Source organism: Myxine glutinosa, chromosome 4 (genome assembly GCF_964187855.1).
Source record: "Myxine glutinosa chromosome 4, kmMyxGlut1.1, whole genome shotgun sequence".
Taxonomy (NCBI): domain Eukaryota; kingdom Metazoa; phylum Chordata; class Myxini; order Myxiniformes; family Myxinidae; genus Myxine; species Myxine glutinosa.
Window position 1 is genome coordinate 14,277,512 of NC_136264.1, and position 13,315 is coordinate 14,290,826.

The 13,315-nt window shown below is 47.7% G+C and overlaps 1 protein-coding gene across 1 annotated transcript in view; it reads left to right on the top strand.

Annotated features, from left to right (window-relative positions):
• The first annotated feature begins 10,145 nt into the window (after window positions 1-10,145).
• Window positions 10,146-13,315, top strand: part of MANBA (mannosidase beta) — a 166,018-nt gene continuing 162,848 nt past the window's right edge. The window contains exon 1 of the mRNA XM_078775482.1: window positions 10,146-10,537. Coding sequence (XP_078631608.1) covers window positions 10,337-10,537 — 201 coding nt within the window. The 5' untranslated portion in view covers window positions 10,146-10,336. The remainder of the gene's footprint in view (window positions 10,538-13,315) is intronic.

Genomic DNA, 13,315 nt, shown 5'->3' on the forward strand with positions numbered 1-13,315 from the left:
GTATTTATTTATGCGAATGTGTACTTGTATATAATCAAAAAGGCTTCGGCACTAAAGTGCGATTATTATTATTATTATTATAATATATTTTTTTTAACTCTTGGATGCAGGCGTCAAAAATCCTACATAAACACAGCCATTGGGCCTCGGAGGCCCAACGAATGTATTCGTGTAGTTTTTTTTGTTTGTTTGTTTTTTCTTTCTTTCATATCCTTTTTCAATCCAAGTTGATGCTCATGGATGTGTATTTGCTCAGAAAATGTGAATCATTGATCCTATTAGTAGGAAGAGTCCCATACAAGTAATGAATCTTTTTTTTTATTTTCTTTTTTTTTCCAATTTTTTTTTTTGTTCTTTGTTTTTCAACTTTTTTTTCTCTAAAGAGTTGAGGCTCATGGAGGAGTATTTGCCAAAAAATGATTCAATAATCCTTTTATTTAGAATGTATATGTCCACAACTGTCAAAAATCCTACACCTATGCGGCCATTGGGCCTCGGAGGCCCCACAAATGTATTCGTGTAAAGTTTTTTTTTTTTGTTTTTTTTTTCATATTTCAGTCACTGAATTATTTGTAACCAAGTTATAGGAGCATATAATGAGGCTCATATCAAGAAAATAATGATATAACACAGTAGTACAACATTTATGCGGGGCCTCGAAGGCCCCAGGCCTGCATTCGTGTTGGATTTTCATGTTACAAGTGAAGAATGAAGATTTTTCCCACAAGCCTGAATGAAATTGTTATTTATTTGTCACTGAATTTTGTGTAACAACATGAAAGTCGGTGAAAATGAGGCTCATTCCAAAAAAAATTGTACAGCATAGTTTTTGCAACAAAAAAAAACCTTGTGGGCCTCCGAGGCCCAATCACTGCATCCAAGGGTTAAATCCAAAATAACCTACTTTTTTTTTCCAATTTTTTTTTTGATTTTTTGCCTAAAACACTCCCAGCCACACGCTGATGAACCTCTGAAAGTTTGACGAAGATCCGTTCAGCCATCTCTGAGAAAAATGGCGACACAGACACACACACAGAAAGACCAACAGCTCTCTTATATAGTAGATGAGCTGGATATTTTAAAAGGTAGAATTATTGGGTGGTTCCGACAAAGACTCGAATTTCCGACAAAGACACATCCTCGTTGAGCCAAAGTTTGCAAACATGGCGAGGGGTGGTGACGATCACTCCAATTTAGTTCATTATTTCGGGTAATCGTGCTTTTCGGCGGAAATTGTGCAGTTGTATATGTGCTGTGCAAAGTTTATAGATTGATTTTAAACGGGTTTAGTGAATACTAACATGTACTTGTGTAGCTGAGAGACCTCTAGGCTCTATCAATGGTGCAGATCCACAATAATGCGGTGTTTTTAAAAGACTAGTATAAAGCCCGTAAAAAATGACAGGTTGGAACAGTTTATTTGACGGTGCAGCTGCATGAGCATGCCAAAGTCTGAAGTCTGAAGCCTGGGCCTAGTTTCAAGTGTGCTTATATCATCTTTATTTTTTAGACATCCTCCAGACGTAAATGAACACTCGTTTTACTCTGCGCACGTTGCACATCATGTGCTGCAAATTTCACCTCCCTGTGCCTTATATTTATTGCTATTTAAAAAAAAAAACGCTTCTGTACACCGGGCTTGGTTTGCAAGCCACCGTCGACATTTCCAATAGAAGAGACATAATTACTCTTCTTTTGGTTCTTCGGGGTCTTTTGCGTATTATTGGTCTTTTGGGTCTTTTGTTTGCTCAGGGTCTTTTGCGTCCTCGGGATCTTTTGGGACCTCGGGGACTTTTGTGTCCTATGGGTCATTTGGGTCCTCAGCGTCTTTTGGGTCTTCTGGTTTCTCAGGGTCTTTTGGGTCCTCTAGGTATTTTGGGTCGTTTGAGTCTTTTGCATCCTCTGGATCTTTGGGGTCCTCTGTGTCTTTGGGGTATTTAAGGGTCTTTGGGGTATTTTGAGTCTTAGGGGTAATTTGGGTCTTTGGGGTATACTGGGTCATCAGGCCTTTTAAAAGTCTTTGGGGTCTTTTCAGTCTTTTGGATTGTTTGGGTCTTTGGGGTATTTAAGGGTTTTTGGGTCTTTGGCGTCTTTTCAGTCTTTTGGGTCTTTGGCGTCTTTTCAGTCTTTTGGGTCTTTTCGATCCTTTGTCACCGGGGTTTTTTATTTATTTTTTATTTTTATTTTGGATGCAGGATCGAGGTTTGTGTAAGAGCTAACACATTGAACATGAAAACATGCACAGACACATGAAACATACAATGAAGGGAGCAGGAGACACGAGGGGAGAGAGAGGGAATCACACAAGCACAACAACAGCAGAGAACAAGGACGTCGGTAGATCTGTGGAAGGGAGAGGGCTGGGGGAGGAGGAAGGGGTACACGGTATAAAGCAAATGAACACTACCAGGAATTTCAGGAAAGAGGTTGGAGATTGAAAGAGGTGGATTTGGGGTGTTTTAATGGGGGTAGGAAAGGTCAAGGTTTTGGATGGGGGAAGATAAGAGATGGCGGTGAAAAGCTGTTTTAAAGACCTGGAGCGAGGAGAAGGATTGAAGAGAGTGTGGGAGTTTGTTCCAGAGGCGGGAGAAAAGAGGAATGAAAGAGTGAAGGTGAGCAGATAGTCTTGATTTTGGCATTCACCAGAAGAGGGTTGCTGGCAGATGTGCGTCCTGCAGGAATATTTGGGGGACAGTGCACACAGAGCAGGGGGAGCAAGGCCGGAGAGGAGTCTGTAGAAGACAGAAAGACCACCTACCTGCCTGCGGTGAGAGAGAGAAAGTCCCTCAGAATCAGCTTTATCACGGGATGTTCCAATGATTCTGAATGCTTTAGTTTCAACTGCGTGAAGCCGAGCTAGGTGTGAGGCAGGAGCACCAGCCCAGAGGGGAGAGCAGAACTCCATCAAGCTGCGAATGAAAGCTTTGTCTGTGGTGAGGAGCTCAGAGGTGCCAAGGAAGGACTTTGCATGACGGAGTATGCCCAGTCGACGACTGTCTTTGGAGGCCAGCTTGGAAATGTGGTCTTCCCAGGAAAGATAATGGCAGATAGTGAGACCCAAAATCTTGAGTGACAGAACTTCTTCAAGAGGATTTTTGAGAAAGTAGATGGGAGGGTTGTCCAGACGGTCTTTTCGGAGAGACAAAGTGAAAGTGTGAGATTTGTCAGGATTGAAAGACATGTTCCACCTCTTTGACCAGTTTGTGATGTTATCCAGGTCTGCAGAGAGTGAAGGGGCTGCTGCCTGCCGATCTGAGGGTTGAGATGTGGAGCGGCAGAGAGTGGAGTCATCAGTAAAGAGATAGAGAGGATTTTCCAAAGTTGGAGAGATCATTCATGAAGACTAGAAAAAGCACAGGGCCCAGAACACTGCCTTGAGGAACTCCAGCCTGAACAGGAAGGGGAGATGTGAGAATTCCATTCAGGGCCGCATGTTGACTGCGACCAGAAAGGAAGTCCGCAAGCCATGCGTAGAGGTTTCCATGGATACCATAGGAGGAGAGTTTGGTGTGCAGAGCGGGGTGCCAGACCGTATCAAAGACACGAGATATGTCAAGGGAGACGGCTCTGATTTCCAGTTTAGCATTGAGGACCTCCATCCATTACTGAGACAGCAGAAGCAGCATGTCCAGAGTAGAATGACCTGGTCTGAATCCACATTGATGATCTGAGATCAAGCCATTGGAGAAGAGGAAGGATTTGATGTCAGAAGCGATGATGGATTCCATGACCTTGCTGATCATTGGGAGCAGGCTGATTGGTCTGCAGTTGCAAGGATCTGTTTTTGCACCTTTTTGTGTAAAGCGGTAATGCTGGCTGATTTCCAAGCAGATGGCAGATGACCTTAAGCAAAAGAGAGTGCGCAGAGAACAGCGAAAGGGTGTGAAAGAGCAGCAGAGCAGGAATTTAGTACCCGTCTGGTCCAGTTGCAGAATTAGAGTCTAGGTTTGACAGAAACCTCTCCACCTTATCAGGAGAGGACACCGAGTCCAGGAGCAGCTGGGTACGACTGGGTAAGGTGGGTTCAGAGAGAGATGGGGTTGGGACACAAGATTTTGAGGCAAACAGAGTTGAGGCATTCGGGTTTGTCACGTGCGGTGTCAGCTGTGTAGCCGTTTGAGGAAGGGAAGGGATGGAGGGGGAACAAACACCAGAAACAGATTTGACCAGACGCCACCAGGATTTGGAGGAGGGAGACAGGTTTGAGAGTTCAGTCTTGAGAGTAGAGATATATTGTTTCCTGGCTCTCCTGAGGGTACACACACACACTTAATCTGAGCTTTGTGAAAGGAACTGAGATTGCCTTCAGTTGGATTAGCCTTCCAGGAGGCGAAGGCAAGTTGTTTCTGGGGAACTGCCTCACCACAAGATTCATACCATGTACCATGGACGGGTGGAAGGGTATGACAACTGAAGACGAGATGGGATAAATCTGCGCATGAGAGAGAGCAGTTTACTTTGGAAGAATTCCCAGGAAGAGTTGCTGTCAGAGGTAGGAGAGTTGGCAGACCAGTCCAGATGATTGATGGCTGATTGAAGACCGTGCCAGTTATCCTGAGTTGAAATGCCAGATTCGTCGACGCTGAGGAAGCTCTGAGAATGGCCAGAGAGATGTCCACTTTAACAAGCATTCTGAGTATTGCGCTGCAATACATGTCCCCTACCGGCAGTCTGTTGTCCGGAAAGCTGTTGGGGAAATTACCAAGGGTTATTTATCCACAGGTTCTGAATCGTTCCCAATCGATAATTACCTCAGGACGGGCTCACCTGTGATTTGCACAAGGGACTTCGATTTATACACCTTGCAGACAGGTCAGCAGAAGCACGAGAAAATAAGTTGTTGATAAAGAACCTTTCGAGTCGCTAAATATCAGTAATTTAATATATTGTTACGGATCTCGGTTTCGGCACTCCCCTTACCGAGGGGGGTGTAATCCCCTCGTCTTTCACACTGGCCGTCCGAGTCCTAGAAGGTACCGCGCTCCTTTGCGGGGGGTGAGGTTGACCAGGGTGACTGGTCAATGGAGTCCCAGATACCTTCGCCAACCTCGCCGCAAAGCAGGGCGCTACTTCTGCTCGAGCCACGGACAAGATGGAAGATTGCCGAGCGGTTTAGCAATCCGCAGCTCGAGCCATTAACAAAGGATTAACCCGCCTCCGAGCGTTTGGCCAAAATCGCGCCACAGGTACTCAATGGGGAAAAGACTAAAGCGACCGGATGAGAGGAAGGAAAAGCACCAAAAAGGGTAAAGGGAGAACACAGGTTTATTTACTATCTACAAGAAATGAAGAAGAAACGAAAGGTGAGACTGTACAGGAAGAGGAAGAGGAAGAAGCAGATACACAGGGCAAGCCTTAAAACAGTCTTATATTATACCCCAGGACAAAACAGACAGACTCACACGACAGGGAATGGCTGGAAGGAGAAGAAGGGTCCAGGCAGACGACAGGGTAGGAAGGTCCGGGCCGGTGCGCAGCGTCGAGGTTGGCTCGAGGCGAAACCCGGCGGCAGCTGCACGTATTCGTTTCACGCGGTAGGGACTTTCCGAAGCAGCTCATCAAAGAGCTCTGCGCAGCGTCGTCTCTCTCAGCCAGACCCCACCCAGCGCTGTCTCCAACCCAAGTCGACTCTCAAAAGGCTCGCGCTGGCGCTTGCATTACGCGCTTCAAGATCAATGCGTGCTTCATAGAGCTACGCCGTGATGGTATTTCGTCAGCCCTGGTTGGCTGGTAAGGGCTCGCTGGCTCCACCTCTGATGACGAGTTCATGTGCCACACCTTGTTCTTGTGGCCCCGCCCCCTTCTTCCTCTGCTTGAGACAGCGTGTGTAATGGCGGCTTGGTGCCAGCAAAACAGCCCAAGGCAATGGCAGCGAACGCCATCCTACTGTTACTGCGGAGTTGATTGGGGAAATTGAAAGGGGCCTATCTTATTTGATTAATGCAACGCAGATTCAACTATTGGGAACAGATCCTTAACTGAAACACATAATAATGAATTAACTACAGAGAGGTACTATGGTTCTCTACGTGTTGTACATGGACTAACTAGGGTGCGATCTTTAACGAAGCCAATTGATGGGGATATTTACAGGGGATCATTTATAGGTGAAACATTTACTAAAATTTACTCGTGAAGGTTCTAAAATCCGTAACAATATTTTTCGGTTCACGATCAATGATCGATGTGTATATATATATATATATGTTGCTCGGCTTGGCTCCGCCCCTCCCGCAAGCGTGCGCTGTGTCGCGCTTTTGACGTTCGCGAGACGAGGCTGAGGGCGCACGGTGCGGCTTGAGGAGAACTCGAGAATAAACAGTCATAACTTTGTCAAAAATGATCGAAACGTCGTGAAGTTCGAACTTGATCTGTAACTTATCATGAGGAAACCATGTACCAAGTTTGAAATCATTAGCATTAAGAGTTTAGAAAAAAAGTCCGGAAAACCTCTTTGCGTGACGTACGGACGGACGGAGGGACGGCGTGCAAACCTATAGTCCCCTCCGGTGTACACCGGTAGGGGACTAACAAGCACATGATCAGAAGAACCGATTGGAGCAGAAGAAGAGCAGCAGACATTTGCAGGGAATTTGTCATAACCAAGTCTAGAAGAGAAGATACTCCATTGACTGAGATCCGTGTCAGGAAATTGACAGATTGTATCAGACCCAATGAGTCGCAGAAGTCCTTTGCTGAAGTGCCATGGCTGGTGTGAGATGCACCCACGCCCAGCCAGCTGGCATGATGACGGTTGAAGTCGCCACATATGATTGCGAGTAGAGAGAAGTTGGTCCATGTTGTCAGATGCAAATTATGTCATCACTTTTTGGAGGATGGTACAGAACACATATGAACAAAAGGTAGGAGCGGAGAGGAAGCCGGAGCCAGAGGTACTCCTGGGGGTGTGGTCGAGAGAGGGCAGTGCAAGGAGAGTGAGGAAGAGAGTTTTTGATAAAGATGGCAACCCCACCACGAGGACGAGGGGCAGGCTCAGGGGTATTTTGGGTCTTTGGTGTATTTTGGTTCTTCAAGGGTCATTTGGGTCTTTTGTTTGCTCAGGGTCTTTTGCGTCCTCGGGATTTTTCGGGACCTCGGGTCTTTTGTGTCCTCTGGGTTATTTGGGTCCTCTGGGTCTTTTTGGTCTTCTGGTTCCTCTGGGTCGTTTGGATCCTCAGGCCTTTTCGGTCCTCTGGGTCTTTGGGGTCTTTTCGGGCTGATGGGTCTTTTCGGGCTGATGGGTCTTTTCGGGCTGATGGGTCTTTTCGGGCTGATGGGTCTTTTTGGGCTGATGGGTCTTTTCGGTCTGATGGGTCTTTGGAGTTTTTCGAGTCTTTATGGGTCTTTGGGTGTTTGGTGTCTTTAAGCATGTTCTGGGTAGTTTGAGTCTTCAGGGTCTTTTTTTTTTTTTTTTTTTTTTTTGTATACTGAATCGAGGCTCGCGAAAGAGCTGACATTTACTTCACAAATAAATCAACCAGACAAACAAAATATATAAAAAGAGGGAGCGGAAGAGAAGGGGAAGCACACAAACACTTGAGAGCACACAACATTTAAGAGCAGGGAGATGTGTGGGAGGGAGAGGGCTTGGGGGGAGGAGGCGTGGGAAGGGGGGAGGGGGGGGGTGGGAGAAGTATAAAACACAAGGACACCAAGAACTTCCAGGACAGAAGTTGGTATTTCAAAAAAGTGGAATTGGGGTGAAATTAGCGGAGGTAGAAAAGTTCAAGGTTTTGGATGGGGGAAGATAAGAGGTGGTGGTGAACAGCTGTTTTAAAGACCTGGAGGGTGGAGTGGGATTGAAGAGAGTGAGGGAGTTTGTTCCAGAGGTGGGAGAAAAGAGGAGTGAAGGTGAGCAGAGAGTCTTGATTTTGGCAGTTTAACCATAAGAGGGTTGCAGGCAGATCTTGTGCGACCTGTAGGAATATTTGCGGGACAGAGCCCAGAGAGAGCTGGGGGGGCCAAGGCCAGAGAGGAGTCGGTAGAAGACGGAAAGACCACCAACCTGCCTGCGGTGAGTGAGTGAGAGGCCCTTGGAGTTAGCTTCATCATGGGAGATTCCAATGATTCTGAATGCTTTGGTTTCAACAGCGTGAAGACGAGCTAGGTGTGAGGCAGGAGCACCAGCCCAGAGGGGAGAGCAGTATTCCATTGAGCTGCGGATGAAAGCCTTGTATGTGGTGAGGAGCTCAGGTGTGCCAAGGAAGGACTTCGCACGACGGAGGATGCCCAGTCGGCGACTGGCTTTGGAGGCCAGATTTGAAATGTGGTTTTCCCAGGAAAGATCTTGGCAGATAGTGAGACCCAAAAGCTTGAGTGACAGAACTTCTTGGAGAGGATTATTCAGAAAGTGGATGGGAGGGTTGTCCAGTCGGTCTTTTCGGAGAGACATCGTAAGAGTGTGAGATTTGTCAGGATTGAAAGACATGTTCCACTTGTTTGCCCAGTCTGTGATTTTGTCCAGGTCTGCAGAGAGTGAGGAGGCTGCAGACTGCCGATCTGAGGGATGAAGAATGGAGCGACAGAGAGTAGAGTCATCAGCAAAGAGATAGAGGATTTTCAAGAGAGTCAGAGAGATCATTGATGAAGACCAGAAAAAGCACAGGGCCCAGAACACTGCCTTGGGGAACTCCAGCCTGAACAGGAAGAGGAGATGAGAGAAACCCATTCAGGGCCACACGAAGACTACGACTAGAGAGGAAGTCCGCCAGCCATGCGTGGAGATTTCCATGGATACCAAAAGAGGAGAGTTTGGTGAGCAGAGCGGGGTGCCAGACCGTATCGAAGGCACGTGATATGTCAAGGGAGACAGCTCTAATTTCCTGTTTGGCATTGAGGACCTCCATCCATTGTTGAGAAAGCAGAAGCAGCATGTCCAGAGTAGAGTGACCAGGTCTGAAACCAAATTGATGATCAGAGATCAAGCCATTGGAGAAGAGGAAAGATTTCATATCTGAAGCAATGATGGATTCCATGACTTTGCTGATAATTGGGAGAAGGCTGATTGGTCTGTAGTTGCTGGGATCTGTTTTTGCACCTTTTTTGTGCAAAGCGGTGATGTTGGCAGATTTCCAAGCAGATGGCAGATGACCTTGAGCAAAAGAGAGGGTGAAGAGAACACAGAGAGGGAGTGAAAGAGCGGAAGAACAGGATTTTAGGACCCGGGGGCTGATGCCGTCAGGTCCAGTTGCAGAATCAGAGTCGAGGGTTGACAGAAACTTTTCCACCTTGTCAGGAGGAAAGGACACAGAGTCCAGGAGCAGCTGGATACGACTGGGTATGGTGGGTACAGAGAGGGATGGGTTTGGAACACAAGATTTAGAGGCAAACACAGAGTTGAGGCATTCAGTCTTTTCAATCTTCAGGATCTTTATGGTCTTTGGAGTGTTTTTGGGTCTTTGGGTATTTTGGGTATTCAGAGTCTTTTCAGTCTTCTGGGTATTTGGACAGTCTTCTTGGTCTTGTTGGTCTTTTGGGTTGTCAGAGTCCTTGTGGTCTTTTGGGTCTTCAGAGTCATTGGGGTCTTTAGAGTCCTTGGGCTGTTCTGGGTCCTTGGGCTTGGTGTATTTTGGGTCCTCGGAGTCTCTTAGGTCTTTTAACTGGCGGACACACAGTCGTGTCCACAGATTGCCCATTACACCCTCCTCCCCACTCAAATCCCTCCTAAAGCGTGACAAAGCCTTTAAAACCTACCCATATGAAGGGGGACAGACGTCACACAAATACACAAACATACATTGTGTTTTGTATGGGAGATGAAGTCGCAGATCGGGCGGGGCTATGATTGAGGGGTGGGGCTATAGTTGAAAGGCGGAGACAATCGGGGTGGCTCTCTGTTTGAAAGGCGGACATGATGGAGGTGGGGCTATTATCGGGGCGGTTGTATTGCTGAAAGGCGGAGACTATCATCGGGGCGGGGCTATTGCTGAAAGGTGGGGACTATCTTCGGGGCGGGGCTATTGCTGAAAGACGGAGACGATCATTGGGGCGGACTGTTGCTGAAAGGCGGAGACGATCATCGGGGTGGGGCTATTGCTGAAAGGCGGAGAATCATTGGGGCGGGGCTATTGCTGAAAGGCGGAGACGATCATTGGGACGGGGCTATTGCTGAAAGGCGGAGACGGTCATCGGGGCGGGGCTATTGCTGAAAGGCGGAGACTATCAGGGCTTGCAATAAACGTTTGTATTTGAGGAAGGAGAACCGAGGAAATAGAATGAAAAGCGTGTTTTTGTTTGTGGACAGTAGCGACAGTGATACAATTTCAAGGCAGCTTGAGCTGTTTTGAAGGAGGAAAGCGATCTGGCGTTTGTGGTTTGGCCGGGAGTTCATATATCCATGATGACCGTAACGTTGTCGCTGTTTCAGTTTGTGACGAATCTTGTGGCCGCAGTCGTGGCAGGTCCTTCAGCCCACGGTTTACGCACTGACGACCTCGGTGGATCCTGGATGGCTGTGGGAGCAGGAAGCGGTGTTGTCGTTCCTGCCAACGTCCCTGGCTCGATACACGGCGCCTTGCTTCGGGCGGGAAAAATTCAGGTTGGTGTTACCATAACACGTTGGATATTTCCTGTGAGTCTGGAAGGTCGGCGGTTCAAGCCCCAGCCGGGTTATAGCAAAGTTTAAAAATAGGACCGCGGGTCCTGAACCTCACCTGGATCAGGAGCAAAAACAGTCACTCAAACTCCCCACAAACCCCCTCAGACCCTGATACTTTTAATACCATCAACAAACTTTGGTACCTCATGGGCGATGAAGTTTCAGAGAAGAGGAAAAAATACATATTTTGGGGATCAAACCCCCATAGACCCCACACTGAGTGCTCATTTTGATGCGGTCAATACCGTCGTTTAACCTTCGTTAGGCATCGGGTATACAGGTTGTAGTCAAGTTTCATCAAAATCGTGTGTGTAGTTTAGGAGAAGAGAGAAAAAAAAAATTGGTGGGGGGGGGGGGGGGTTTGGTCAAACTCCCATAGACCCCTTACTGAGTGCTCATTTTGATACGGTCAATACATCTTCGTAATAGGCCAATACACCTTCGTAATAGACCAATACACCTTCGTAATAGGCCAATACAGCAAATACCTATTTTGGGGGGTCAAACTGTGCACCCTCTCCCACCGTAGTCCATCAAAATCGTGTTTCATTCAAGCGATGACTGAAGTGTTTACAGACTCATCGACTGTGACTCACTGACTGTGACTCACTGACTGTGACTCACTGACTGTGACTCACTGACTGTGACTGACGGACTGTGACTGACTGACTGACATTGACTGGCTGTGACTGACTGACTGTGTGACTGACACTGACTGACTGACCCACGGACACTGCTCGATCGCATAAGCTCGCTGGACTGAAGTCCAGGTGAGCTAAAATGGTACGACACGTGTTCCTTTCTTGCTTGCTGTTCAGGATAGTGCACGAGTAAACCACTTGGGGAGGGGCAATGGCAAACCACACAGTGTAATATCCGTGTAACCCTCACGAAGAAACTCCTTTGGCAGCACCAAGGCTCTGTATCAACAACACGTGACCATGTCTCGAGACGTTGATGTACCCGAAAGGTGGGTGTCTTTCCGGTGTCGTTGTGCGTCAACAGAGGCTTGTCGTGATGTCGGTGTTTGCTTTCCACGTGTTACTCAAACCTGACCAATCGGTGTAAATATTGTGTTCATTCCTGTGCCAAGAGCATTACATCATTCCCACCAGTGGTGATGGAATCATTGACTTGATGACTCTTGGGAATTGGTACGCTGCTGGTGCGGGGTGGACAGGACTGCAGTAGAGGTAGTACACTGACCTTTGATGCCTCTCGTGGGTTTGATTCCTAAGTTGACTGTACAAAAACTGTCATATAAAGTTATTGCAATATATGTATGACATCCCTGTCATAGAACCCCCGTCCCCCATGTACCATATATATATTGTAACGGTTTTGAGGTTTGTACAGTGAGCCTAATAAAGGTTAAAGGTTTGCCCCCCATAGATAGTCACACGAGCAACATGTAGCCTCATTTGTAGTATAGTTATTTCTTAGTATGTGTGAGAGTAGGCCCTTTCCAGTGTTGTGTAAAGCCAGGAAAATAGGCCCTAACGCCACCGATCATCCTACGTCCGTAACCTCAATACAGTTTGTTAACGTTAGTTCATTTTGGGCGAGTTAACACGAGGGCGGCGGAGGAGGGTCGGGGCGGAGTCGAGGCAGAGCGGCAGGAGCGATGACGCTCATGCATGAGCCGCCAATCAGAGCTCAGAGGTGGTGGTGTCAGAGGGCATGGTGAGAAGAGTCTGGTGAGTTCCAGAAGGTTTGCGGGGCGTGCCTATATAACCCGATGCGCAAAGCCCTCAAGAGGACTTGCAGAGGGAAGGCCTTGCAGAGGAGAGGGAGAGGACTTGCATCACTCGCACTGTACCGCTTGATGAACTTGACTATTGATAAGAACGCGTGCGCTAACCAACACCAAGGGTTGAGGAAGAAGAGTTGGTTACTAGATATACGTGGGCGTAGCCAGGCGCGGTTATAACGAACTTGCGCATTCCAGCCAAGAGAGTGAACGAGGTTGCGTAACCGCCCCTTTGCCGTAAAAGCCGTCCCGCCTTTGCCGTAAAAGCCCTCCCTGCCGTTCGCCACGATATATCGCCTTTGCTCAAGCGACGCGCTATGTGGCCCTGTCTTCGCCGATCTCCATCTTCGCGAACATGCCGGGGACCGTGGAGAGCTCAACGAGAACCATCCTTGGACGTGCTGGGGAACACCTGCCCATCTGCAATACCCCGTGTGAGTGTGTCAGACGGGCCCGTTGTCTTTGGGATAATTAAGACTGTATAAGGATTTCCCTGTGTCTCTTCGTCCTGAACTGTATATACGTGTGATAATCATTAAACCACTCTGTTCTTCCTTTCTTCTGAATTCGATCGTTCCCGTGATTTCTCCAATTGAATAAGCGTGGAACGAATAAGATCGCTCCAATCGGGTTCCATTAGTTATAACTGCGCGGATCACGTGTACGCAAACCGCTCGCCGTATTCCAACCTCACGTGGTTCGTGCGAGGCTTGTTTCCTTGCTTCCAGGGCAGCGCGAGTACTTAGGTACGTTCGAGAATTTGGTCCCAAAACCCTATTTTGCACTGTCCGGAAGGGACGTTGTAAGCCTCGGTTCGCGCCAGGCCAGTAAAGACAAGGGGATTAATCCCCCCTTGATAAGGGGAGAAGGCCGGCGAGAGAACCGCAACATTTGGTAGTCAGGAGTAGGGATTTGGAACCTGGGACAAAATATTTGGACTAAATTTTGGACACCAATTGTATTGGCCG